General features: G+C 43.4%; 3 protein-coding genes across 6 annotated transcripts; all 3 read left to right on the top strand.

The window, feature by feature from the left end:
* The first annotated feature begins 94 nt into the window (after positions 1 to 94).
* LOC306752726 (transmembrane protein 237A-like) lies at positions 95 to 4,747 on the top strand. Its single transcript, XM_079236520.1, has 14 exons — positions 95 to 171; positions 274 to 309; positions 2,241 to 2,272; positions 2,386 to 2,399; positions 2,486 to 2,557; positions 2,749 to 2,877; positions 3,038 to 3,131; positions 3,211 to 3,368; positions 3,446 to 3,578; positions 3,664 to 3,855; positions 4,072 to 4,145; positions 4,228 to 4,315; positions 4,397 to 4,518; positions 4,608 to 4,747. The coding sequence occupies exons 1-14, from the start codon at positions 151 to 153 to the stop codon at positions 4,670 to 4,672; spliced, it is 1,230 nt and encodes a 409-aa protein (XP_079092646.1). The 5' UTR covers positions 95 to 150; the 3' UTR covers positions 4,673 to 4,747.
* Positions 4,748 to 5,167: 420 nt separating this feature from the next.
* On the top strand, positions 5,168 to 9,357 carry cyp20a1 (cytochrome P450, family 20, subfamily A, polypeptide 1). The gene is made up of 13 exons (XM_079236981.1): positions 5,168 to 5,304; positions 5,750 to 5,799; positions 5,998 to 6,164; positions 6,271 to 6,416; positions 6,526 to 6,693; positions 6,920 to 6,998; positions 7,506 to 7,618; positions 7,737 to 7,791; positions 7,920 to 8,040; positions 8,136 to 8,247; positions 8,386 to 8,450; positions 8,531 to 8,620; positions 8,778 to 9,357. Exons 1-13 carry the CDS (start codon positions 5,233 to 5,235, stop codon positions 8,926 to 8,928), a joined length of 1,389 nt encoding a protein of 462 aa, XP_079093107.1. The 5' UTR covers positions 5,168 to 5,232; the 3' UTR covers positions 8,929 to 9,357.
* A 565-nt stretch (positions 9,358 to 9,922) lies between these two features.
* On the top strand, positions 9,923 to 23,487 carry LOC306753082 (abl interactor 2-like; the record flags this gene model as incomplete). Of its 4 annotated transcripts, none has more annotated exons than XM_079236918.1 (12): positions 9,923 to 10,048; positions 13,526 to 13,693; positions 13,781 to 13,957; positions 14,739 to 14,756; positions 15,279 to 15,385; positions 17,264 to 17,410; positions 18,751 to 18,875; positions 19,525 to 19,722; positions 20,588 to 20,746; positions 22,071 to 22,163; positions 22,749 to 22,940; positions 23,309 to 23,487. In XM_079236918.1, 12 exons carry the CDS (start codon positions 9,932 to 9,934, stop codon positions 23,482 to 23,484), a joined length of 1,677 nt encoding a protein of 558 aa, XP_079093044.1. In that variant the 3' UTR covers positions 23,485 to 23,487. The 4 variants fall into 4 exon arrangements, with proteins under 4 accessions (XP_079093044.1, XP_079093045.1, XP_079093042.1 ...); XM_079236916.1 differs by having other exon boundaries at positions 9,932 to 10,048; positions 22,077 to 22,163; XM_079236919.1 differs by lacking the exons at positions 14,739 to 14,756; positions 19,525 to 19,722; positions 22,071 to 22,163.
* Between the last annotated feature and the right edge of the window lie 2,090 nt (positions 23,488 to 25,577).

Below are 25,577 nucleotides of genomic sequence, written 5' to 3'. Positions count from 1 at the left end.
CAGAGCATAAACAAACTAAACGATTATAAAAATAAGTAACTGAGTTTTCTCACTTTAAAACCGCTGTAGTCGTTTAATTATACGTATCAACTCATTATTATTGAACTGGATGAATATTTAAAGGCGTCTTTGTTGGATACATATAATAATATGGATGCGGGAGGCTCAAAGGTAACGTTAACTTCTCGTATCTAACGGTAACTTTGATTTTACAGTAACTGTTAACTGTAGCATTTTAATTATTGCTATTAATTTATGTTTTTCCTTTTATAGAAAATGCGATCCAGAGAGCTCCCTCCTCTTCCACAGGTCAGTCCTTTAGCTCCAGGTGTTATTTACAGTGTTGCTCAACGTTAAAGTATTTCCCTCTGTTACAACCAGCTCTGTCACATTAAATGTAATATCCTGCTTAGCTAAAAGTAGTAACAACTCTTTCCACGTTAATTGTCACTTATCAAACCCTGACATGTAATTACACATCTGAAGCTGTCTGAGTGCATGTGGGGACAATCCAGTGTAAACGCTTAGTGTCTATAACAAGCATTGTCTGAAAGATGAAACCAGACACCACACACACACACACACACACACACACACACACACACACACACACACACACACACACACACACACACACACAGCAGTTGCATTTAAACTTGCATTTAAAGAAAAGCACACAAAGTTGATATTATAATACACTAGTTTAAGAATAAAGTTGAACAATACTTTATAAATTCCCTATTTGTCTCAAAACCATAACAATTTCAAATTAATTCTCCTGGGGATCCAAGCACAAAGATATCCACCTTGCACTAATCCAAGCACACACAGTGTTTGATATTTTTTCCTCAAAACTGATTACAAAAATATTACAATAGACAAATTGGAAAGAACAATAGAGTAAACGTACTCTGTTATATACTGTACATATAAACAATAAAGTAATAGGTATTAAGTGATCATGTAGTGACACTTTACCTGAACCTTTCTGTTTAGCACTTAGGTTGGTGTTGAAGTACAAGACAGCTAATTAAACATATTCCAACTATTTTTCGTCAATTGTTTTTGAATGTATAATACTTCTAAATCAAAAGATCCAGGTCCTAGCTAACAATGTTTCAAGAGGAGCTTCTGTTTCAGATTTGATCCACTAGACTACAAGATGAAGCCATCTTTCAATGTAACTGTTATGGCATTAATGTGTTTAACTCATAGTTTAAGCACTTTAATATCTTTAGGGAAATGTCTTTTTGGGAAATAAGAGAAATTACAATCAAATTTCCATCCCGTAATTCCAAACAAAAACAAAAGATCACCAGCCTGCAGGGTGTGAATGTTAGTGAGACACACACACACACACACACACACACACACACACACACACACACACACACACACACACACACGACTTAGAAAAGGTTTGCGTCGTCTGACCTCTGCCCTGAGTAATCCCCGGTCCTGGCGGATGAATGCACACAGATTTAGCCGAGGACTTAAGTGCGTGGGCCGGGATGTCATGTGTAGCTGCTCTCTTCTATCTTGATTCTTGGGAGGAATGGCCAGAAAGATGTCGGTAAGGTCTTTGTCTCATCTGTCGGTCCGCCGTCACGGCTCACACAATGTTTGTGTGAACGTTAAAAGTAGCTCTTCCTTTGCGTGTGTGTGTCTGAGGAAAGATCATTTGTTAATGTGTTCATGCTCCGTTTGTTAATGTGTTCATGCTCCTCAATCCAATTTTACCAGCTGCTAAGTGTCGGAGTTCTTAAGGTTTTTGGTTGGAGAGGTTTATTGTCGAGGTGTGGGATTTAATTCTCTTCTTCTCTTAACCTTAATTTAGTCCTGATTTCTTTCTTTTCATTTTAACCCATTTTCCAATAATATAAAATACTGTACTTTTGTTCCTGATCTCTCTGAACTGATGTAAAACCCACATTTTAGACCTTAGTAGTTATTTTGTAATGAGTTAAACATCCATACATTTTCTGCTGCTTGATCCAGGTCATGGTTAATTATTGATTAAACAAAGTACATGGAATTATTGTTATAAACTGCTTGGAGATGCTGACAAAAGCGATAACAAAAATCAATAAATTCATGCACTTTGTTAATATTTCGAAATCCTTAAATGTAAATTTGTGAACCTGCTGAAAACCTGTTAAATCAATTAAATAGGAATTTGATTGAGGTTATTTGAAACTGAAACATAAAGAACAAAACCTGATTCTCTTTTTCTCTCTTAGCGAGGACAGCGAGGACTTCCCACAATGCCGAGGTCAGTGACTGTGTGTTTCTACTGTGACGTAATGACTTAATCTACAGAATTCAATTTAACAGTCAAACCAAACTTCTTCTTCTCTCTTTTTTCGGACGTGTGGAACCATGAAGTCAAGACACAGCTGGTGAGTCAGGATGAGACGAATACATCTCGTGTTTTTACTGAAGCTCTTGATTTAATTGAACTTAATGTATTCATCACCTTGTGCAGGAGAAGCACCAGCACTGAAACAAAAGAAGAAGAGGGTGAGGAAGGAGACGAATGGAGGCGACGACATGAGCGGTACGTCACGCATGAATGCATCTGTGCAGCATTTTAAGTGGGTTTGCATATATATATATATATATATATATATATATATATATATATATATATATATATATATATATATATATATGCTGCAAGGGATTCATTTATGTTGTACGACTGGCTGAACGTTTCTTTCTTCATTTCTTCTGCTGTTTCCTGTTTAGATCCCGGGATGGAAATGGGAGGCCTCGGCAGCCGGAGGGAGTCGGAGATCGGAGAGCAACTTTCCCCTGAACCCGGAACGGACGCAGCGCCTCAGAGGAGGAGGAAGAAGAAGAAAGCAGCCACTCTTGGTAGACTGAGGACGTAGATCGGTCCGATTTGTACTTCTACTAACCTTCAAATTATGTTTTATCTTTGTGTATATGATGAAATCCAAATTTTGGAGGCTTTTATGGAAATGATTTCACTCTCAAAAGGTGCGTTTACAGACGTGTGAACTCCTGGTTTCAGATCTGGACGACGACCAGGCCGACCTGGTGAACGGAGACACAGCGGATCAGACCACGGATGGAGAAGAAGTGGTCAAAAAAGCCAAAAAGAAAAGGTAAGAAAAGAACAATTCCTGGAGTTATCTCATACATGGCGCGTCTTTCTCCTTTACCTTTTTATTCTCGTCACTTCAGGAAGCCAAAAGTTGTCGAGTCGCAGCTTCCCAATGAGTTGGACGTAGAAGAGGACGACATCGTCACCGACACCCCTCCTCCGATCTCCCAGCATTCCCTGTTCTCGGCCCCGCTGGGTCAGAGCCAGCCGGTGGGGAAAGTCTTCGTCGAGAGGAACAGTGAGTAACGAACGAAGAAGAAGCGGTCGAGTCCCGCTGAGGGTCTGCACCGGTAACGCTTGTGTGTTCACGCGCAGAGCGCTTCCAGGCGGCCGAGCGCTCCGACTGGAGGAAGACCAGCGACCAGATGGACAGCATGGCGGACTTCCAGCACATCCAGCCGCTCTGGACCACCAGGGACGTGTCCCTCCGGGTGCACGAAGGCTTCAGGTGACGGGGAGGCGTCTCGCACAACTCCAGATGTGTTTCAGCGTCGAGTCCCCGTTCCCTAAACGTCTCCTCTCCTCTCGCGCAGGGTGTTCGGTCTGTATTGCCACGGCTTCCTGGCGGGCTGCGCCATGTGGAACGTGGTGGTGGTCTACATGTTAGCCGGGCAGCACCTCACCACTCTGTCCAACCTGCTGGAGCAGTACCACAGCCTGGCGTACCCGGCCCAGTCCCTGCTCTACATGCTGCTCGCCATCAGCACGGTGGCCGCCTTCGACAGGTGAAGGATATACAACATGAACCACCAAACTCTAAGTCTAAATGACTTGGTATTTTATGGATAAAGGCCCAGCGTTGCATGTGGGATGGACAGAAATGTTCATGCAAGCAAATCAGTGTTTTTAATGTAAATAAAACGTCCTTAGTCAAATGTATTTGTGTGTAAAAGTACAAACACGAGTGCAGCTGAAAGAATTAAACGTTTGTGTATTTCCAGAGTGAACCTGGCTAAAAGCTCCACGGCTTTCCAAGAGTTCATCACACTGAACCCCGTCGCTCTCGCCTCATTCCGTGAGTATTTGTTATCACCACGGTGAACTTCATGGTGTCCGTTTGTTGTCGCTTCACTCTCTTTTGTTTATTTTCCATCCAGTGTACTTCTCAGCGCTGGTGCTGTCTCTGAGCCAGCAGATGACCAGCGATCGCATCCACCTGTACCCAGAGCTCAATGCAACATTATGGTGAGAACCTCTGGACCCTTTGGATGTTTCTATATTACTTTAAAACATGACGCTCTTCGTTTTTTTGGTCCTTTTCTCCAGGCCACCAGGGTTGGAGCACCAGATTCTGCACCCGTGGGTGACAGTCAACCTGGTGGTGGCTCTGCTGGTGGGGCTGGCCTGGATCTTCATCGCCACCCAACCAGAAACGGACTATACTCACGGTGAGAGAGAGAATAGTCTGTGTTGAACGCTGCAAATCCAACTTTTAAAGCAATAAAAAAGATTGTGTTATCTTGTTCTTCCTCTTCAGAGTATCTGGACACCATGAGGCTTGAACCTCTCAAGCCAGAGGACAAATCGGAGATGACCGCCTGAGGAAAGAAATCTGCTCTGACACATACTGGACAGCTTTGATGTCATTTTGCACATATCTTTGCACTGGATTTTGGCAGAGAACTCTGAATGTATTGTATATTATTTTTGTATTTTTGAAACGTGAATGTGCTCGTCTCTTTATAAATATTTATCCAACAACTCCAACAGCACCTCTTTATTGCGTACTAAAGGAATGATGTGCTTATGTGGAAATCATGTTTAATGTATAAGGTGAATGTGATCTTATCATACTAAATAGTACATTATATCTCCCATAAATCTTCATTAGATTCAATAATTACCTGCATAAATGTACGATGTATCAAATGAATACAGGTTGATAGGAGATAGAAGTGTAAGTATGTTTTAATACCGCGGAGAATCGATCGATTCCTTCTGAGTTCGACTAATTTTCTCTGCCTGCGATCCAGACCGTGCAGTCGAGCACAGAGCGGCCATCTTAGCACGTCCCGTGTCTGTTGACGTGGTGGCAGAGTCTTCTTATAACTCATGTTCATGAGCAGAAGTTAGCAAAGTCGTGCCCATAAAAGCGAGAAGTCATGCTGGACTTCGCCATCTTCGCCGTGACGTTTGTCATCGTGTTGGTGGCCGCCGTTTTGTACTTGTACCCGGTGAGTCGCTGCAAAAAGTTAGATGACGTCACGGAGCGGTTGGTTCCGCAAATGCCTTCAAAAGAGTTGATTTACTGTTACTTTGCTCACCGGTGAGCGGAAACGTCTCCTGTGAGATAACGTAACGCCTTCAACGGTTTGTTACGATCCCTTTTTCATTTCGGCTTCCGTCCATCCCACTAATCAATAACCTGATTCCCTAAATTATAGTTATCGTGGTTCACAATGGGCGGTAATGAGCCACGTGTTCCCTTCACCCAAACTATCTATTACAGGTTTATTTTTGTAATGGTGTCAAGTAGCACATTTGTGTGCCGATTTTATCCAAAGGCCTTAAGAATTCATCAGATGACAATTGTGATGGTGTCATACAATGTGTGTGTCCCTGTAACACTAACTTCTGTCAAACGTAGAAATAAATTAAATATTAAAATATTTTTTCCAGTCATCCAGAAGGGCCTCTGGCATCCCAGGTCTCAATCCTACAGATGAGAAGTAAGTAGCACCGTTACCTGATTTTAACAGCTTTTCATTCAGTAACAGGATGTTAGAAGATTAATTACATTGAAGCAAATCATTATGACATTTTTTCCAGATGTGTGCAGTTGACATCACCTATAGAGGGCAGCATGCAGCCAATGCACATAATTGGCTGTTACTTAATACTCAAATCTTTGCCGTCTGCTCTCTTAGGGACGGGAACCTGCAGGACATCGTGAACAGAGGCAGTCTGCACGAGTTCCTCGTCAGTCTGCATCAGGAGTTCGGGTCCGTGGCGTCGTTCTGGTTCGGCGGCCGGCCGGTGGTCAGCCTGGGCTCCGTGCAGCAGCTACGGCAACACATCAACCCCAACCACACCAGTCAGTGCACCAGCGGTTCCCTCGCTGCTTTGATTTACTGAAAGGAGGCCTCTCTCATTTGTATCTCTGTGTAGTAGAAAAAAAACACAAATTTTGCTCTTCTTAGCTGACTCCTTCGAGACGATGCTGAAGTCGTTGCTGGGTTACCAGTCGGGAATGGGAGGCGATGCCGCTGAGGCGGTGATGAGGAAAAAGGTGTACGAGAACGCCGTCAATGGCGCGCTGAAGAGCAACTTCCCCCTCGTGCTCAAGGTTTGTGTCTCTCGTGAAAAGACGCGGCAGGACGTTCTCGGTTCTCGCTGAAGCGAAGCGTTCAGGCATTACATTACATACGTCTCCGAATGCTTCCTCTGGTGCGCAGCTGGCGGAGGAGCTGGTGGGGAAGTGGCACTCGTTCCCGGAGGCTCAGCACACCCCGCTGTGCGCCCACCTGCTGGGTCTGGCCATGAAGACCGTCACCCAGCTGGCTCTGGGCGAGAGCTTCGGAGACGACGCCAAGGTCCTTTCCTTCCGCAAGAACCACAACGCGGTGAGACGACAGCGACTTCTGACACGAACCGCAATTGCGTTTGAGAATTCTGGTCTTTTCCTCTCTCCATGTGGGTGTCAAATGTGAGCTTTTTGCATCCACAATCGCTGTTCTTACATATTTGCTGAGTTCCACGAGGTTTAGCAAATACCAGCAATCTGGCCTGCTTACCTTCTGCTGAAACGGGTCACTTGATTTAGTTTTCCCTCTTCTTCCGACCCACCAGATCTGGTCCGAAATTGGAAAAGGCTACTTGGACGGCTCCCTGGAGAAGAGCTCCAGCAGGAAAGCACACTATGAGAAGGGTGAGTGAGGTTTGCGTCACGAGTTATCTCGGCTTCAACAGAGCTGACGTAATATAGGTCGAGTTGTTGAACTCCCTTCTGTTATATCTCTGATGACTCTGGTTTTCTCCTGGATCTCTTGCACCGGCTGCAAGAGATATATTCTGAATGCATGTGTTGACATGTGGGAGCAGCGTCTGCTTCTGTTGTTTCCTCAGCTGTGAAGAAACAGGAGGAAAAGTTTGCAGAGGCTCAGACGTGATCTCTTTGTGTCTGAGTGTGAGAGCAGATCCAGGCGGTGCATAACCAACACTTTCAGTATCTGTTTCGGTGAACTTTTAATGATATCTGCCGAGGACGATGGTTGCTGCTGGAGTTCATTTTAAAAAGCTGCCTGAAGGGCTGCAGAGCGAGACGCGCGCTTGAACCACTGTCTTTTTAACTCTCGTGTCATGCCGAAAAAAGTGACTGATGTCAAATGACGATGTTTTCTTTTTTTCTACCTCCCTGATCTCTCTGGGCGTTAAGCTCTGTCAGAGATGGAGTCCATGCTGCTGTCGGTGGCGAAGGAGAGGAAAGCCCAGAGGAAGCAGACAGCGTTTGTAGACTCTCTGCTGCAGTCCGGCCTCACAGACCGACAGGTGAATACTGAGGAAGTCACCAATTCTAGTTTCAAACCCCAAACGGCAGCTGAAAGATTGCTCTGATTCCCCCAAAAATTAAACAGTAAAATTATGATTTTCTTTTCTGTTTGTCAAGATCATGGAGGACTGTATGGTTTTCACTTTGTCCGGATGCGTCATCGCTGCCAACCGTGAGTGACAACGATCAAAACACCTTGTTCATAAATAATTTGTGTCCTAGAACAAGAAATCAAACCCCAAATGCTCCTTTTCCCATGAATCCCTGAGGTTTACATGTTTAAATGTGGTGTTTCGGCAGTGTGTATCTGGGCGCTTCACTTCCTGTCCACCTCCGAGGAAGTTCAGGACAAACTGTACAAAGAGCTGGATGAGGTTTTGGGTTCAGACCCAGTTTCCTTGGACAAAATCCCTCAGCTCAAGTAAGAACTTTGGACCTGGTTTTACTAATTCAAGACCGAAACTGGGCGGTGTGTTCGATGACCTTGATCTGATCACATTTCTTTCCTTTGGAAAGATACTGCCAGCAGGTCCTCAACGAGACGGTGAGGACTGCCAAGCTGACCCCCGTCGCGGCTCGGCTCCAGGGGGTGGAGGGCAAAGTCGATCAGCACGTCATCCCCAAAGAGGCATCTGGTTTCCTGCTGTCTGGGTTTTTCTCTTCCTCTCAGCACGAGAGAAACCTTGAGAAGAGTAATAAAAAGCGTGCGGGCGATAAATAAATTGTAAAGAGGTTATTAAAAGTTTCTTTTCTCGACATGTTTCAGACGTTGGTCATCTACGCTTTGGGAGTGGTCCTGCAAGACGCTGACACTTGGAGCACCCCATACAGGTCCACTTTGCATGCATACCTTTTGGTGCATCAATGCATTTCATGATGGCTGTCCGTAATTTACTGAACTCATCCCTCAGGTTTGACCCGGATCGATTTGAGGAGGAATCGGTCGAGAAGAGCTTCTGTCTGCTCGGCTTCTCCGGGAATCAAACGTGCCCGGAGCTCCGGTAAACACTGACACTGAGGACGCTTCAAGCTGTAAAAAGAAGCTAATTTGACTTTAAAGCGTTCTGTTTTGGGGGCCAGATTTGCATTAAAGCATCAGGATGACCTCTCTGTGTTTTTATATTTTCACAATCGATGATATTTTGGTCTCTCTGACAGGTTCGCCTACACTGTCGCCACCGTCCTGCTCAGCACGCTGGTGCGCCAGCTGAAGCTCCACCAGCTGAAGGGACAAGTCGCGGAGGTCCGATCTGAGCTGGTTTCCACACCCAAGGACGAAACCTGGATCACCGTCGGCAGAAGAAGCTAATCCTTAAAAACCTCTGCAGGGAGAAGAGCCGACGAGGGAACATTCCATTTTAGTTAAAGGAACCACCAGCAAAGTGTTTTTTGAATGTCTGAGAGTTATTCTCTCTCAATAACTTCTGTCTTTTTAAACAGCTTTATGGTTGTTGACACTTTGCAAAATACAAAAATAAAAATGTACAGTAATAGTCGCTCCATCACATTATTCCCACTTATCTTTTTGGTGCTTTTTACGCACAGTAAGCCGAGGCCTTTACGCACATTATCTTGTTGAAATCCGTTAACGTAGGAAAATGCTGTGGTTTAATACTCTACGATGTAGAGAAAAACAAAGTTTTTCTATCCTTCCTATTACAGCTTTATACGTCTCATGTGGCATTTAGACAATTCACTCCTTTTTAAAGCACTGTTGCATCTTACATATTAATAAATATGTTTGATGATTTCTTTTGAGTGTTTGTGTCATACTTTTAATTTTATATCACCTAACCAGCAAGTTTCCTACATCAAATAAAGAATGTTTAATTTGTATCTGTGTTGGAATAGGAGTGCCACTCCTCATAAATCCGGTTTCAGCCTGCATATGGAAATTTATAATTGAATTTATTATTACAGACGCCCTTTATCAGCAAGCGTGTGTGCTTCTGAAGGGCCCTTGGGCAAGACTGTGTTTCCCACATGATCCAGGCCTGCTGCACTCTAACTGAGCCTCTGGAGAGGGAGTGATAACATATTTAATTTTTTTTGCAAACCACATATTCACAAAAGCATTTCACCCGATAATGCGTTTCTATTTTTAAACATTATTCATGTTGGGAACCCCTGCTCCCTCTACTAGTTGCTGCAGGGAGCCCTGCAGTACCGCACACGGCCGCGATGGCGATAGAGAGGCGGTCCTGCAGTACCGCTCAAGGCCGCGGTGGCGATAGAGAGGCGCCGAACACACACACACACACACACACTCACGCGCAGACACACACACACACCGCTCTGCTAAAGATGTGAAAATGGCGGAGCTACAAATGCTTCTGGAAGAGGAGATTCCAGCTGGACGAAGCGCACTACTAGACAGTTTCACTAATTTGGAAAGAGTCGCGGAATACTGCGAAAGCAACTATGTGCAGGTGAGCTGCCGCGCGCGCGCGCCCGTGGAATAATAGGTGGTGTAGTTTCGGGTGTTTTTTTTTTTTTTAATGGTTGTCAACGGAGGGGCGAACCGATGCTAAGCTATGTAGCTAAAGCAAAAACAACCCCACTGTCAATGCGTTTGAATAAATAATTCATATTTTTTGCTGCTGTGTTCGTGCACACGCGCGCTAAATGTCGCTTATTGGTTCACATTTCCATCGACACGACGGCGTGTTTGACTCGTGCATCTGTAACCATCGTGGGATGTGTCGTTAGCAGGATAGCTCGGCTTAAATAACCCAACAGGCAACCACGCAAAATCGATTTTATCTTGTCCGGTGCGGGGATCGATCACGTGCCGGACGCGATATCACCGCCAGATTGATCTGTGATGCGCGTTGGTGTGACAGATTAACCGACAACCATTTATGTATTCACGTTGCACTGAAACACTGCGACTTGCACGTGATTTATGGCTTTTTTAAACCCATAAAAAAATGCTCTATTCAACCTACATTGCTATGAATGCTCAGTTTCATTCACACATTTCTCTTCAGCTTGGAAAATGCAAAGTAATATTGCATTTTTCTGTGAACTATGTGATTTAATGAGCTGTTGACGTGCAGTATCATTTGAGTTTGTGAGTGTAATCAAACCCATTCAGGGGTTGTAGTATTCTGCAGGTGGGCTTTTGTCTCCTCTCGCACCTTTTCAGGCCTGTTCCCACCGGGGGGGAGAAATGTGGGAGCACGGTGTGATACCTAAACGTGACGTCATGGTGTGAGCTGAGAGGGTTGACCAGGTGTGATGCTGAGATGTGACGTCATGAGCAGGTCTGACAGGTTGCATGTTGGCGGCTTGCGGTCTGGCCGGCTGCCCTGGTTTACTTCTCACCCCAGCTGCAAGGTTTTCACATTATTATTATAATTATTATGACTTATAGATCAGCTGGCAGGAAGCTGTTGCTGAGGAACACTCCACTTATAATTCATGTCTTTAAAGCCGGGTTTTATTGTGATCTGCAAGCTTTCTAATTCACATGTTGCAGGTGTGCAAACTGAGAATAGCGGCTTTGTTCTAACAGTGAAGTATTAGTCTGATGCTGTTGAGTTGTCAGCTATCTCAACAACCACCTGAGGAGCGGTGGGCTGGTTTCTCTCAGGTGTGTCTGCAGAGTCATAGTGAGGACAGGTCATGTCAGATTCTGAGCCTTTCCAGGAGTTGCATTTTGAACCACTGGGAGTAAAAGAATACTGAAAAAAAGTGGATTTTATGTATTTTTGATTACAGAATATCACTTTTTTCAACTAGTAAAACCACGTTGGACCAACGAAGAATATGACAGAAGTTTCTTTCTGTAAATTATTACACAATTAATTTAGGAAAAAAGACACAAAACAAACCACAACAAAAAAGTCAATGCAACCCTTTAACAGAAATACATAAACAAGCATATTTAATGTAATATTAATTAATCCCTATTTAACAATAAGGATGCGCAATCATAGTAATTGTTATGGTGCATCCCTATTCTTAAATGGAAATATGTTCTAATAATATACATATTATTATATAATATATATATATTATTGTGTTTGTCACTTACATTTTTATTAATTTAGATATATTAACATTAAACAAAAAACAAAGGGAGAAATAATAATATATATATATATATATATATATATATATATATATATATATATGTGTATGTATGTATTATTAACAGGGTCTGCTATCACCGAGATGTGACCAATCAATATTAACTACAATTACCCATAATGCAGTGTTTCCTCTGTCAGTTCTGCATAAATCAGTCCCACAGATTGTTGTACAGAGTTTCTATCAAGGGAAAAGAAAACACAGGTAAAGGATCTGTTATTGGCTCAATGAATGAATATATATATATATATATATATATATATATATATATATATATATATATATATATATATATATATATATATATATATATATATATATAGTGGAAGTATTGGGATACAGATGTTTTTTCTACCTGTTTGGGGAACAACACTCCAAACTAAATGGTCCCAGAAGTGCATCAGCAGCGAGGCGGTTTTCTGCTTCATCAGGTAGCGGCTGCAGCGTCGCTCCTGACTTTTGCCACAGAACCGGTTTGTGTTGGTGATCCAGAAGCTGCGCCCTGAACGCTCCTCTCTACAGGATGACGTCTGCGTGCAGAAGTCTGATGATTTGTCGGATTGGATTGTGAATCGTCTCGTTTCACATGAAAGAGAATAGCCGCGTCACCAGTGAGGGCTTTATTGTGCTGCCTCTCGTTACGTCTTCATCTTTATTCAGGTTCATGGTTATAATGTCACTTCAGCCACTCCCCAAAATAATAAACAGATCAGATTGTTATGATTCTGTTTATCTTGTAAAGAAAATATTCTCCCAATTTCCTGGTTTTCATTTGACACGTCAATATCTGAAGCGCTATCTGAAGCCCTCGGAGCATAGCTGGGATTTCTTTAATTTAACAAAATCAATCAATAACTCAATATCCAATCACAAACCACAGAGGCTGTGAATCAATCTGCTGCATGTTGATCTGGAAATAGATAATTAAAGGTTTTGTTTCAGGGCGGCAACAAATGATTGTCTGTCATTTCATATTGTTTTCTAGAATAATATTATTATCACGTCATCTTCAAATTGTTTGAAGACGCAAAACCCAAAGATAGTCGGTTAACTATCACATTTATATAAATAAATAAATGCTGCATTTCTAATTTATTTATATAACACATTTATATAATAATATAATACATTTATAATAATATAATACATTTATACAAGTGATTTATATAATACATTATTAATTGTATTTATATAATACATTTATATAAATAAATGCTGCATCTATTTATATGTATAATGTATTTATATAATGTATTTATATAATTTATTTATATAATAATGTAATACATTGATAATAATATAATACATTTATATAAATTATTTATATAAAACATTTATATAAATAAATGCAGCATTTATTTATATAAATATATAAATGCTGCATTTTAGAAGCGTGAACAACACTTTTACTTCAGTAATTAATAATAATTAAGTATTCTCTCCCTCCGCCTTGCATGCTGCGATGCATCCAGTTTTCCAGCAGAAGCGAGCAGATCTTCTTCCTCCTCTGCCTCTTCTCACAGCGGCTGCAGCTCCATTAAAGTTTCGTTTTCACTTCAAATGTTACTTCTGGGCTCTGAAACCTTTGATGCAGCCGTTTCCCTCCATGCTGCCGCCTCAACATGCATTCGGGATCCCGTTTTAATTTTTTAGATGCATCACTATCTGCTCCAGGGTTGAGTAAATAATGACAAACGTCGGAGTATGCGACGTCTGCAGGTTTACACACTATATTTTCGGTCTCGGCGTCTTCCTGGGCGCACTATGAAATGCAAACATATCTTTTTAAATGTTGCATATCTTTCGTTCAGTCTCCAGATAAGGAGCGAGCGCTGGAGGAGACGAAGAACTACACCACCCAGTCTCTGGCCAGCGTCGCCTACCTGATCAACACGCTGGCCAACAATGTGCTGCAGATGCTCGACATCCAGGCCTCGCAGCTCCGGCGCATGGAGTCCTCCATCAACCACATCTCGCAGGTCGGCTCCCGACACGCAGAAATGTGTTATTTCAAAGTGTAAGAGAAGCCAAAGTGTATTTAAACGGTTCAATTTAAACGTTCTCAGACGGTGGACATCCACAAAGAGAAGGTGGCCCGGCGGGAGATCGGCATCCTCACCACCAACAAGAACACGTCCCGCACACACAAGATCATCGCGCCGGCCAACCCGGAGAGGCCGGTGCGCTACATCCGCAAACCCATCGACTACAGCATGCTGGACGACATGGGCCACGGGGTCAAGGTGGGCGTCTCGCTGTTTTCCGCCTTAATCTGATCAATTAGACTCATTTGTGTGGGTGGAAAAGTCCTAAATATGCTATTTAAAGTGAAGGAAATGACCAGAAATAATGCACTACCTTTCAGCTAGTTTTATGAAGCGTCCGTCTTTGGAAAAACTTTTAAAAAATCACCAAATTAAGTTAGTTTTTCTACCTTTTTAAATGTTTTGCTTTTCTGTGTGAAGTAGTGGGACATTTTACCGTTATCACTATTTCATAATACGTATTTTACATTTCAAAATGGTGTATTTGTGAGTTACAGAGTGACGAGAGCTTAATTGAAGAAATGTCACAGTTGGGTTTCAGTGACGAGTAATGCAAGAAAATAAATGAATAACTTCTCAACATGGTGGGATGTTATTGTCACTCGCTTGTTGTAAATCTGTCACCTGCTACTTTCAACAGGTTCCCGCACAATTATCTTTTTTATTCAATAAAATAGGGAAAGTGGGCAGATTTTAGTTTTTGCGAAGTTCGCTTCCCACTGATTCTGTGAACAAAGAGAAGCTTGTTTTCCAGAAAATGAAATCCCTAGTTTTCAACCTTCCAAAGGTCTCAAAGAAGGAATTCCTCAGCTTGTAACACTGAGCCTTTGTTGTCTGAATCTCTCCCACTCGGCTCCACGGGCCTCATGCACGAATAACTGTTTCTCTCTTCCTTCACTAATCCTCTGATTTCTTCTTCTTCTTCTTCTCTCCCTCTCTCTTTCCGCTTGCCTAATTGTGTCTTTATAATCAACCGTAGTGGTTGCAAAGGTTTAAGGTAAGACTTTCAAAGTAAGAGCCTCTAACCAAAGAGGGGTGTTTTGTGTGTGTTTTGTTCTGAAATGCTGTGAGAGATTTATTTTTATTTATTTATTTGTTTTCTATCAATGAATTTGTTTGTCATTTTGGCAATTATACTTACTAGTATAGTTTTGTTGTTGAGCGTGAGATGGATACCAGATTTAGCTTAGCTTAGCATAAAGACTGGAAACGGCTAGCCTGCGTCTGTTCAAAGGTTACGTAAATGCACCTCTAAAGCTCACTTATTATTATCTCATTGGGGTAATCTGTGCAACTACGGGTAAAAGGGTTAATTAAACAAACCAGATATAATTAGTGAGTTTTCGAGGCGCTCGTATTTGGGTCTTGTCCCCTTTTATCAGAGCCAGGCTAGCTGTTTGGCTCCAGCCTGGTATTGATCAGATGAGCGTGGTATGGACCTTGTATCGCGACGTGAAGGTGAATAAATAAACCTTGTTCTCCGCTCTCCTTTTGAGGTAACCGTGTTCTCCTCCTGCAGGCCAGCGCTCAGAACATGAAGGCCGGAGGAGGAGGAGGCCTCCCTCGCACAAACCCGCCCACGCAGAAGCCCCCCAGCCCGCCCATGTCGGGGAAAGGGACCCTCGGGTATGTAGCGGGGACGCGAGTCCAGACGGGCTGTAGCCGTGTTTGTTTGGAACCAAACCACCGGCCCTCCAGACGGGCCTGCTTGCTCCCAGTTTCATCATCTCCCCTTTTACCTCCTCGTTTAATTACTGTCCTTTGGGGGTTTTAAAATAAGCTTCAGTGCAGTTTTTTAGTTTTTTCTGTGCTGGTCGGCAGCGTCCTTTTTATGAAAAAGCTTCTCATCCTAGTTGAGAGATTTTCACACTAAATAACAAGCTGAAATCTGTCTCTTCTGGGTTCTTGCACATATTAAGACCTTCTGAATTGATATTAATTGATTGGCTTGACGGCATGTAAAAAACGTGTTCAATGCATCAAAACAAACTTTTGTTGAGATGCATTGAACATGAAAAGAAAAAGAATGGTGAAGATTTAAGAGAGAGAGAGAGAGAGAGTTGCAGAACAGCTGCTACCTGCGTTTCTGTACAAATATCAAACAACCATTTTGTAAATATAGAGAGAGGAAGGATGTTAAATCTCTAAACGCAGGTAGAAGAACACATGTTCCTTAATCAACACAGCTTGTGATTTAAATAAACATTTATTAGTTGTATTGCACACAAGAACACAAAAGCTCAGCTCCTTTTCAGAGACGCAGCACTTACAATGATTGTAATGAATTCCTGAATTGAAAGGAACTGATTCTATATTCGATGTGAAAGCAGCTTTCGATGATAACACTCGTCTTTTTTTTTATTCGTGGTAATTTCTGAGTCTCCAGCCGTCCTGACTGCGGGAGGAAACGGGAGCGATATGCAAAAACCTTCCTGCAGCCACGGGTTAAAACACGGACACCTCAGACGGGAACATGAACCTGTAACATCTCAGCAAAGATCTCAGATCTGTCTTCAACCTTTTATTGGCATGTGTGTGATGTCAGGGGACAGGAGGGGCTCAGAAAGGTCACGGTCAGGAATTCATGGAAGAACGACGGAGCGCTTCACTCGTTAGAGTCCGACCTCTTGAGTCGGAACCAGCGTGCGAACAATGAGGATAAAAGCAGCCGAGATGTTTTTGATGCGTGTGTCTGACTGTTGAAGGTTTCTATCGTTCCACAGGGACTCATGCATGTTACCTTGCAAAGTGCTGTTTGTGTGTCTGTCTCTTGAGTGTGTGTGTGTGTGTGTGTGTGTGTCCTTTTTTAAGATGCATCAACCTCCATGAAGCAGCTTCCGGCTACGAGCAGACATCTTCCTTTTTTAATTTGTCTTCTTGTTCTTCAACTTTCCTTTTTTTTTTTTTTTTATTACATTTTTTACTTTTCAGTTGTGTGTGACCCGGCCCGCCCACTCCTGCTGCCCCATATTCCTCATCGCAACGTTTTGCCATAGCAACAGTGCTCAGAGACGGGTCAGCCGGGATGTTTTCAGGCCCGGATTAATAAATCTCAGGGTTGGGGGTTGTTCTCTCTGTGGGCAGAGGTTCAGAGTCACATTTAATTGAATTTAATTTTAAACCAGCAGCCACTCTGATGCCTCGTCACTCATTATCCTGCTGTTTTCTTCTATATAACTTGAAGGAAAAGAACTAAAAGGAGCTTGTAATTTGGTGATAAAGTGACTTTACTAAAAACACACAGCAGTCACACTGCAATCTTATCTTTGCACACACGAATAACCTTTTGGGGAAACTGATTCAAGCTGCTGGTCAACGTCTAAATGTAAATTGAACGAGCTCACGTCTTCAATGTCGTCCTCACGCCGCCCCCAGTGTTCACCGCCTATCATGCCCCGTTTTTTAAGTTTGCACTTGTTTGTTTCTTGCTCTCCTCCTCCTCCCCCTCCCCCACACTTCTCTGGGTGCCCCCCCACCCTCCCTGTCCTCCCGACCCTCTCGCAGGCGCCACTCCCCCTATAAGACGCTTGAGCCGGTGCGTCCACCCGTTGTCCCTAATGACTACGTCTCGAGCCCGACGCGCAACACGGCGCAACCCCTGCAGAGCCCTGCGCGCGCTGCATCCGTTAATCAGAGGAACCGCACGTACAGGTACCCCCTTCCCGCTTCCCAGCATGCATCTCTACTTCTTGAACCTCCCTCCCAACTTTTTTTCTTCTCCTCCACTGAAAATGCGAGCCAGCTCCTGTGACCATGCCTTTCTTCTTCTCTGAAATGACTCCTCGTGGAAATCACTCCTTCTTTTTATCCCTCCACCTAGAGTTTGAGCAACTTTCACCTTTTTTTTAATCAACAGTTCCTGCTCCCAGGGAGCTGGTTTATTATATAAGGACAAAGATTTAAAGCTGCGTGAGCAGAGGAACACGGGTTCCTGTGGTAATCGTCTTTACATCGGCGTGTCACCCAGACGAGACGCTCCCATCCGAAACCAGAGAGGTATTCATAGACGTCTCCGTCTGCCGCGAGGGAAGTGGAAGCTTGGAGTTTTTTTACTCTGAAGTCTCGTCATGGCGCCCCATCTGTTGAGCCAAGTGTTTTGAACATTTCTGGTCCAGGAAACCGTCCCCCGACTCTCCTCTCTGCCCCTTTATCTGCACCGCTCCATCCCGGCTCATCTGTTCTTCACGTGTCCTCGCTTTGTCTTTGTCTACCTGTCATGTGTCCTTGCTGAGGCTTCCAGCTGCTTCTTTATTTTATTCATTCATTTTCATCATGTGACGTAGTAGCGGCTCACACTAACACATCAATGCTCTCGTTAATAATGTGAGTTATTGTGTTGCAACGGGGAAACGGCAGGATTAGAGTTTTATACCACTGATTTTGTGCCAATTGCATTTAAAGTAAATTATCTGTGTTTTAGCCAAGAGCCTGTATGGACCAACACATTATTTCCAAATAATTTCTGGTATTTTTTTATGTGTAAAACAGGTGAGAAACCATCAATACCTTCAAAGAAAGATTGACCCAAAGTGGGTGCAACTAGTATCAATATTAGGAGAAAGGATGGACAGTTTATTGATGTTAGAAACACATTGAAGTTGTTGGCGTTTGATTATTTTTAATAGTGATAAATAGGTTGCAAATGAGCTGAAAACACCAAGAAATAGAGAATAAAACGTCACGATTACTAACCATGAAGAAACTCTTCGGAGTGGCCGTCTCCTTTTCCCCCTCTGCTTGTCTCCTTTCCTTTTCATTCGTTACGTCCATTCAAATGGAGCTGCGCCGCACTAAATACACAGAACAACACCGGTTAGTTCCCGTGACTCCGTATTTCCTTGTGAAGATTTGATTTTCATTAGTTTTGAACCCCAAAAAAAACGGTTAACGTTTTCCAAATAGAAAAGAATTCGGCACGTACGGCGGTGCATCCGGAGTGTGTGTGTGTGTGTGTGTTTGTGGTCTGACGTGTTTGCGCCCCACCCCTCCAGCAGCGGCAGCAGCGGCGGCAGCCACCCGAGCAGCAGCCGCAGCAGCAGCCGAGAGAACAGCGGCAGCGGCAGCGTGGGCCTGCCCATCGCCGTGCCGACCCCGGCCCCGCCCAACGCCTTCCCAGGTAACGCCGGCTTCCTGTTTCCTGTCTGAGGATCTGTGTGTGTGTGTGTGTGTGTGAGACTAACTATCTTGACTAATATTTGTTCGCCATCCAGGATTCCTGCACGCTCTAGACAGGGTTCTTTCGGTCGTGGAAAACCTGGAAAAATCTTGGAATTTTAAAATGGTTATTTCCAGGCCTGGAAAAGTCTTTTGAAAAAAAAAAAGAAAAAAAAAATCCAAAAGGTTTAGTAAAAGTCATGTAAATGTGTTATATTCATGTGTTCATGTCGTTCATTTACGCTGAGTTTGAAATAATGAATATGCTTTTAAAAGAAAGACTCAGAATATAAGCAGGCATACATACAGGCATCTGTATAAATGTTTATTCTTTTAATCAAACTATCGTCTCATTCATTTGTGTCATTTAAGGTTTACTGTATGCTTTGTGTTCTCATTTGGTCATGGAAATCTGGTTAAAAGTCATGGAATCCATTGGTCAACATGTGTGAACCCTGTCTAGTGTGAAATTGCGTGAAAGGAGGATGTGTAGGAACCCTGGATCCACTGGAATCCTTTTCTCCCGTCTCACTCTGCTCTTGACCTCCCTCACCTGTCTTTTTCTCTCCCTCCTTTTACCTCTTCCCTCCTCAACCCCTCTCTCGGTTCAGTCCCCGTCCCGTCCAACCCAGCTAAGCCTCCCAACACCGCCACCACCCCCGGACCCCCGACCACGGCCCTAGACGGCCCCCCACAGGCCCCAAACCCCCACGTAGAGACCCCGCCTGTACCCCCGCCCCCTCCCCAGCTCCCTGCCTCCGCGGCCCCCACCGGCACGGGCCCCGCTGCTTTCGGCAACCCTGCACAAGGTGAGTGTCGCCCGGTGGGAGAAGCTCACCCTCCACCCCGCCTCCCCCGACATCCTCCATGCAAGACCCAGACGTGTTCCTCCACCGGCATGTCATCACCATGGGATGGGAGAAGGAAACAAGGGGATAACACAAGGAAACACCTTTCAAGTGACTAGGAGGCGTTGTTTAGGGGTCACGGTTTGCTTTCATGCATCAAGTAAAGGATCAAATCCTCAAATAATCAGATGGATCTTATGTTCCAGGTTTTTTACGGGTAGATTTCTCAAGGGCTGCACAACCTAGTCCATTTATTTAGAAAGTACAATCTAGAGTACAGAAAGGTAAACTAGATAGTGTCGTGCATAATCTCTTATCTGCATTTCAAAGGACGGCTTTCCATTTAGCAGCGACCCGACCTTTTTAAAGGTGGAGAGATTTCACTTCTGGAATATTTATCAAAACCTTCTGGATATCCTGGCGGGTTTTTCCATTTTCTGCTTCTGCTCTTCATCCCTCACAGCATCTCATCAAGCTGCTTGTGTGTGTGTGTGTGTGTGTGTTAATGATGATGATGATGATGCTGTTCTGATGTGTAATGCATGAGCTGTGTGGTGAAATGCTTTACAGTGAATTCTTTATTCATCTGTATTTATTCTGTCTTTTTTTCGTTTTTGTGTGGCTGTATATTGTAAAAAGCAGCGTTGCTGTTCAGGTTAGCAAATTAACCCAATTAGTCAAATGTTAATAGTGATAAATTAGGGAAATTCATTTTTTTTTGGTGCAAGGAATTACCACTGAGCTAAATCATAAAACAGAAAGAAACTCGACCTCACGCTTCAGATGAATAGTGACTCGTTAAGTGACTCTTTGCTGCCCCCTGCAGGCGCCGCTCAGTTCTACAGCATGAATCGGCCGGCGCAGCCGCCTCTGAATTCGCAGGTCGGCGGCTCGCTGCCGTACCGCCGACCCGCGTCCGTCACGGGTCAGCCCAACACGGCCCAGAGCCAGCAGAACGGGGGGCCGCACTTCGCCCAGAACCAAGGTACTGTGGGTGTGTGTGTGTGTGTGTGTGTGTGTGTGTGGGTGTGGAAAACACAGTCAATATGTTCACATATAAACCAACATATAATATTAATCATCTTTTAAACTGCAGACTTTAATGCAACACAATCACTTTTTTCTACGTTACCTTAATTGTAAAATTTAGAAATAATGACACGTTTTCTGTATGTTTTTTGTGGTACAATTCACCTGTTGTATTACCTACTAGCGTACAGGTGATGCCGTCGGCTGCAGAACCGATGAGTTCTGGTTCAAAGAATCCTTTAGAGTCTGACTCTACTTCTGCATCTTTTATGAAAAGATCTTTTTTTTCGTTGTCTGTCATTTCCCATCAACTCCACTTGTCCTCCATTTGTCTCTCCAGCTGTCTGTTCAGTGTCACGTCTCTGAGTTTATTTCTGTCATATATTTATATATATATATATATATATATATATATAATAAAACTGACACTTTGTCTGATGGATGTTCTGAACATGTATTCATGTGGGGGAGGAAGCAATTAAATTCATTAAAAGTAATTTGAGGCTGCAGCTAATCTCTGAACTGGTGGAACGTCGCTTCATAAAAATGTCATAAAATGAGTTCCCAGAGATCAAGTTGACATTTAAATGTCTTTTTTTGTCCGACCAGAGATTTAAAACAAAGATATGTAATTTATATTACTGTCATTAATAGAGCAGCAGCAAATATTCATGTTTACAAAGCTAGAACCAATTAATTTATAGCATTTATCTGCAACAGTTTGGATCATTTTAACAACACTTTTAAACCTTAAACCTTATATAAACTTATCATTGTAAAAAAAAAATTTTTGGATGTCTTTATTATTTAAGTGGTATTTTCTGATCACTCTACTAAAATAAAAAAATTCAAGGTAGCATCTTTAAAAATAGCTTACATTTCTAATTATATAAAAAGAAGGAATAGTATCATCAAGTTTTAGCCCAGAATAATTAAAATCAACATGGAATTAATCTGCAGTTATTTTGATTATCAATTCATTGTTTTAAAAATGCAAAAACTAGTCAAATGCGAGGAGATGCTACTTTCTCTCTTTTTATACAAATTAAAGGTATTTAATTAGTATAAATATTCTTATTCTGTTCATTAACTAGTGGTGAAAATAGTTTCGGGATTATTATTATGAATAATCATCTTTGCCGTGATGTTGCATTTACTGTTATTCTTATTCCTGTTCTTTAACTCTCCTGTTCTTGGTGATACTAATGTTCTCATGTCTGTCCTCTTCCTCTTCCTCCTCTTCGTCTTCCTCCACCTCTGGTTATTTCGGTGATGTTTAGTGATAGCCGGCCCGCTCGCGCCCCCTCCCCCCTCCATGCAGATCACTCCTCAGCTGCCTCTGATGGGCTTTGTGGCCCGGGTTCAGGAGACGAGTAAGTGGCCTTTAGCCCCGCCCCCTTGCTGCATGACCCCAAAAGTCAGCCAGCGATTCGTCCCCTTTTTAGTGGGATGTTTAGGGATCATCCTCCAACAGCAGCTGCGTCAGGGATCGTTTTAATGCAACTTTTTTGCCCTTTTCTGACAATGTTTTTCTTTCCAGTTTTCACATTTGTAGTAACAAATCACGGGAGATATTCTGAACTCTTTTCACTCATTAAATCACACAGAAAGAGATTTTCTGACGGTAACTTCTGGTCCCTTCGGCAGCAAATGTTGGCGGTTGATCCCCAAAATACAGACGAGTGCAGCATGATATGAATCATAAAGCATGTTTGTTCCCGAGCATGATCATGTGACCAAGTAAATGAGCTCCATATTTACATTTCTTTAGAAACGCACGCTTTGTTTGCAGCCGTCTGTGTTTGCATAGCTTGTGTTTCCCGCAGTGAGTGTGAGTGTCTTCATGCATCCAGCATGGCCGCCTCCCGTTCCCGCTCCTTCCTCCGATGCACGATCTCTTTTTATTTGTATTTATTGTCTTTTTCTTTTCTTCCCGCCCGCCCGAAAACTAATTCCAGTCTCGGACGCGCCGCCTCCGCCTCCGCCCGCCGACGAGCCGGTGTTCGAGGAACCGACGCCTCTTCCTCCGCCGCCGGAGGACTACGAGGACGACGAAGAGGAGGATGAGGAGGAGTCGGCGGTGGTGGAGTACAGCGACCCCTACGCCGAGGAGGACCCGCCCTGGGCGCCACAAACCTACCTGGAGAAAGGTCTGCCCGAAACACACTGAGACATCTGAGTTTGCACAGTGCCCCGAAATGTAGCCGGACATATTCGGTTTATTTAGAGACGTTGAAATCTCCTCTAGCATTTAAAATAAAGATCTGTGGGTTTGAACAGACAGATAAGTCAATTTAATTGAACCAGAATCAAGGATGTTAATCAATTCCTGCATCTCACTTTTTGAATGTTTCTTCTGCATTATGTTTTAATGGTTTTATGTGAAGCACTTTGAATCGCCTTGAAGTTTAAATGTGCTCTAAAATAAAGTTGCCTTGCCTTTGGTCGAGGTTTATAATGTAGAGAAGCCTTCATTTCTCCTGAATAACGATGTATTTCTCACTCGATGTTCCCGCAGTGGTGGCCATCTACGACTACGCTCGGGACAAGGAAGACGAGCTGTCGTTCATGGAGGGCGCCATCATCTACGTGATCAAGAAGAACGACGACGGCTGGTACGAGGGAACGATGAACGAGACCACGGGCCTCTTCCCCGGCAACTACGTCGAGTCGATCATGCACTACGCCGACTGAACTATCCGCCCTCTGAGGAGGAGGAGGAGGAGGAGGAAGGTGGGGAAAGGGACGGGGAGGGAGGGGAGCCAAGGGTTAAAGGTCAAAGACTTTGATCAGACAGAGCATGATCACCTCCGGGCGAAAGAAGAGAGACGGGGAAAGAAGAAGAAGAAGAAGTTTCTTTAAAGAAGCTGCAACATGACAAACTGATGCCCAGTCGTCTCTCGACAGGCGCCATTGTAAAACAACCACTACTCTAGATATATTCCTCCCTGTAATATTTCTTTCTTTCTTTCTTTGACTGAGGACGACTGGACGGTGATGGATTTATTGTATTTAGAGAGTTTTGTGTTACATTATGAGGCCACTACATTTGATTTGTTTTGCTTCATTTTATTTGTGTTTTTTCCTTTCGTTTGACCAATTTGCCCTTATTTTTAAAGAATATTTATTTGGATTTTTGTAGTGGGATAAATGGTGAGCAGGTAGATGGGACTGCTGAGAGGGATTTAGTCGGGGTTTCCACGCCGCAGCCTTCGGAGGAAGAGGCTGGAGGAGAACGCCTTCACGTGTCCATTTTCTCCTCAACGCCCCAGAGACAATTTAGAGAAAAGTACTCCTCTCTCTCATATATATATAAATATACATAAAGTATAACGCAACAACAATATCCTCGGTGGGAGATAAACTGTAGTTTCCGTACTTGACAAAATATTTGTTCCGGTACCTCAGCAGCGAGTGTGCCAAAGCTGACGTTCACTAGGATGTAAGCACATCAGATTAAAGTGGGTCAGGAAAGACGAGTGCTTTAAAAAACCCAGATTTTCTTTTCTTTATTCAAGTTAATTTGATTTTTAATTTGTCACGCAAGTCCGAGGCTCGTCTTCGCTTTGCTGGCCAGTGTGCTTTTTTTATTTTTATTTCAGAAAGCGAAGGAGGCGTCATCCAGCCGGCTGCACGGTGACCTGGATTTACAAGTCTTACCGTCATGAATAATAGAAGTGCATTAGCTCGGCTGACGAGGCTAATCACGTGCGGCGTTCACACGCATTCGAAACCAAGACTTTCCTTTCTTAATTCGGCGTTTACCAAGAGGTCCAGAATCTGGTTTTGCCTGCAGAGCGGCAGACTGCATGTTTCGACTGAGGCGGGAGAAGAAAAAACTCATTTATTTTCTGCTCTACTGATGATTAATGTCTTAATATTTTTAGATATGGTGTGGTTTGGTTTTTGATATTCACCCACGACGACCACGATGCATTTAGGTCTATTTCTGAGATGCTTGTGCCATATTGAAGTGCGTGTTGCTGTTCAGAAGGTCATCACTTCATTTGCAATAAAATTGGCCAGAGTGGGGCCTGTCGGTGAACTCCACGCCGACGTTTTTCTTTTTCAGTTTTCCCGTTTTAAATCCAAAAGCACATACATTTGTAGTAAAACAAACAAAAAAAAAGGTGTAGAAGAAGAACTAATATAAATGTGAGATGTATTACGTCCTCAAAACAGGACTTATTGAATATGAAAAGATGCCAGCTGTTGTGTTGAAATGGTTTTAACCGTCGGTCGCAGGCCCCTCCCCAAAAACGCCGTCGGTGTCGGCGCGTTCGTCCTCCGCTACGTCTCCGATACGCTTGGCTGGCTGTTGGGTGTTTGCGAGGGCTCAGTGCTTGTACTTATGTCAGAATCTTTATTTTCTATAAAAAAAAGTCAAAAAAAAAAAGAAAAGAAGTAATAACAAGTGGGTCTGTGTGTGAGTCTTGCATGCCATTGTTCTCATCTGTACCGGTGTCCCGAAAAAAAACCTACGTGGCGAGATATCACCCATTAAAAAGACAAGCGGCCCTGCAGGTGACCGGCCTCATCCAAAGAGTCACGGTCAAGGAGTGACCTCTGACCTGTGGGCGAGGAGGAGGGAGGGGACATTAGCCGTCATTACGTCAGTGGTAAAAATAATTGTGTGTTTTTTAAAGCTGCTAGTGAATCCTGCGGACCCCCCTGCTGGCCCGAGGTGACACTACACACACCGACTGGTTTGGTGACTAAAAGCATCGGACGAGGCCCTCGGTCTGCAGGATTCACAGCTCTGGAGTCACGGAGGTTAACGGTCCATA

The sequence above is a fragment of the Taurulus bubalis genome (assembly GCF_910589615.1).
Source record: "Taurulus bubalis genome assembly, chromosome: 21".
Lineage (NCBI taxonomy): Eukaryota > Metazoa > Chordata > Actinopteri > Perciformes > Cottidae > Taurulus > Taurulus bubalis.
This window is presented reverse-complemented; position numbering and strand designations above follow the sequence as displayed.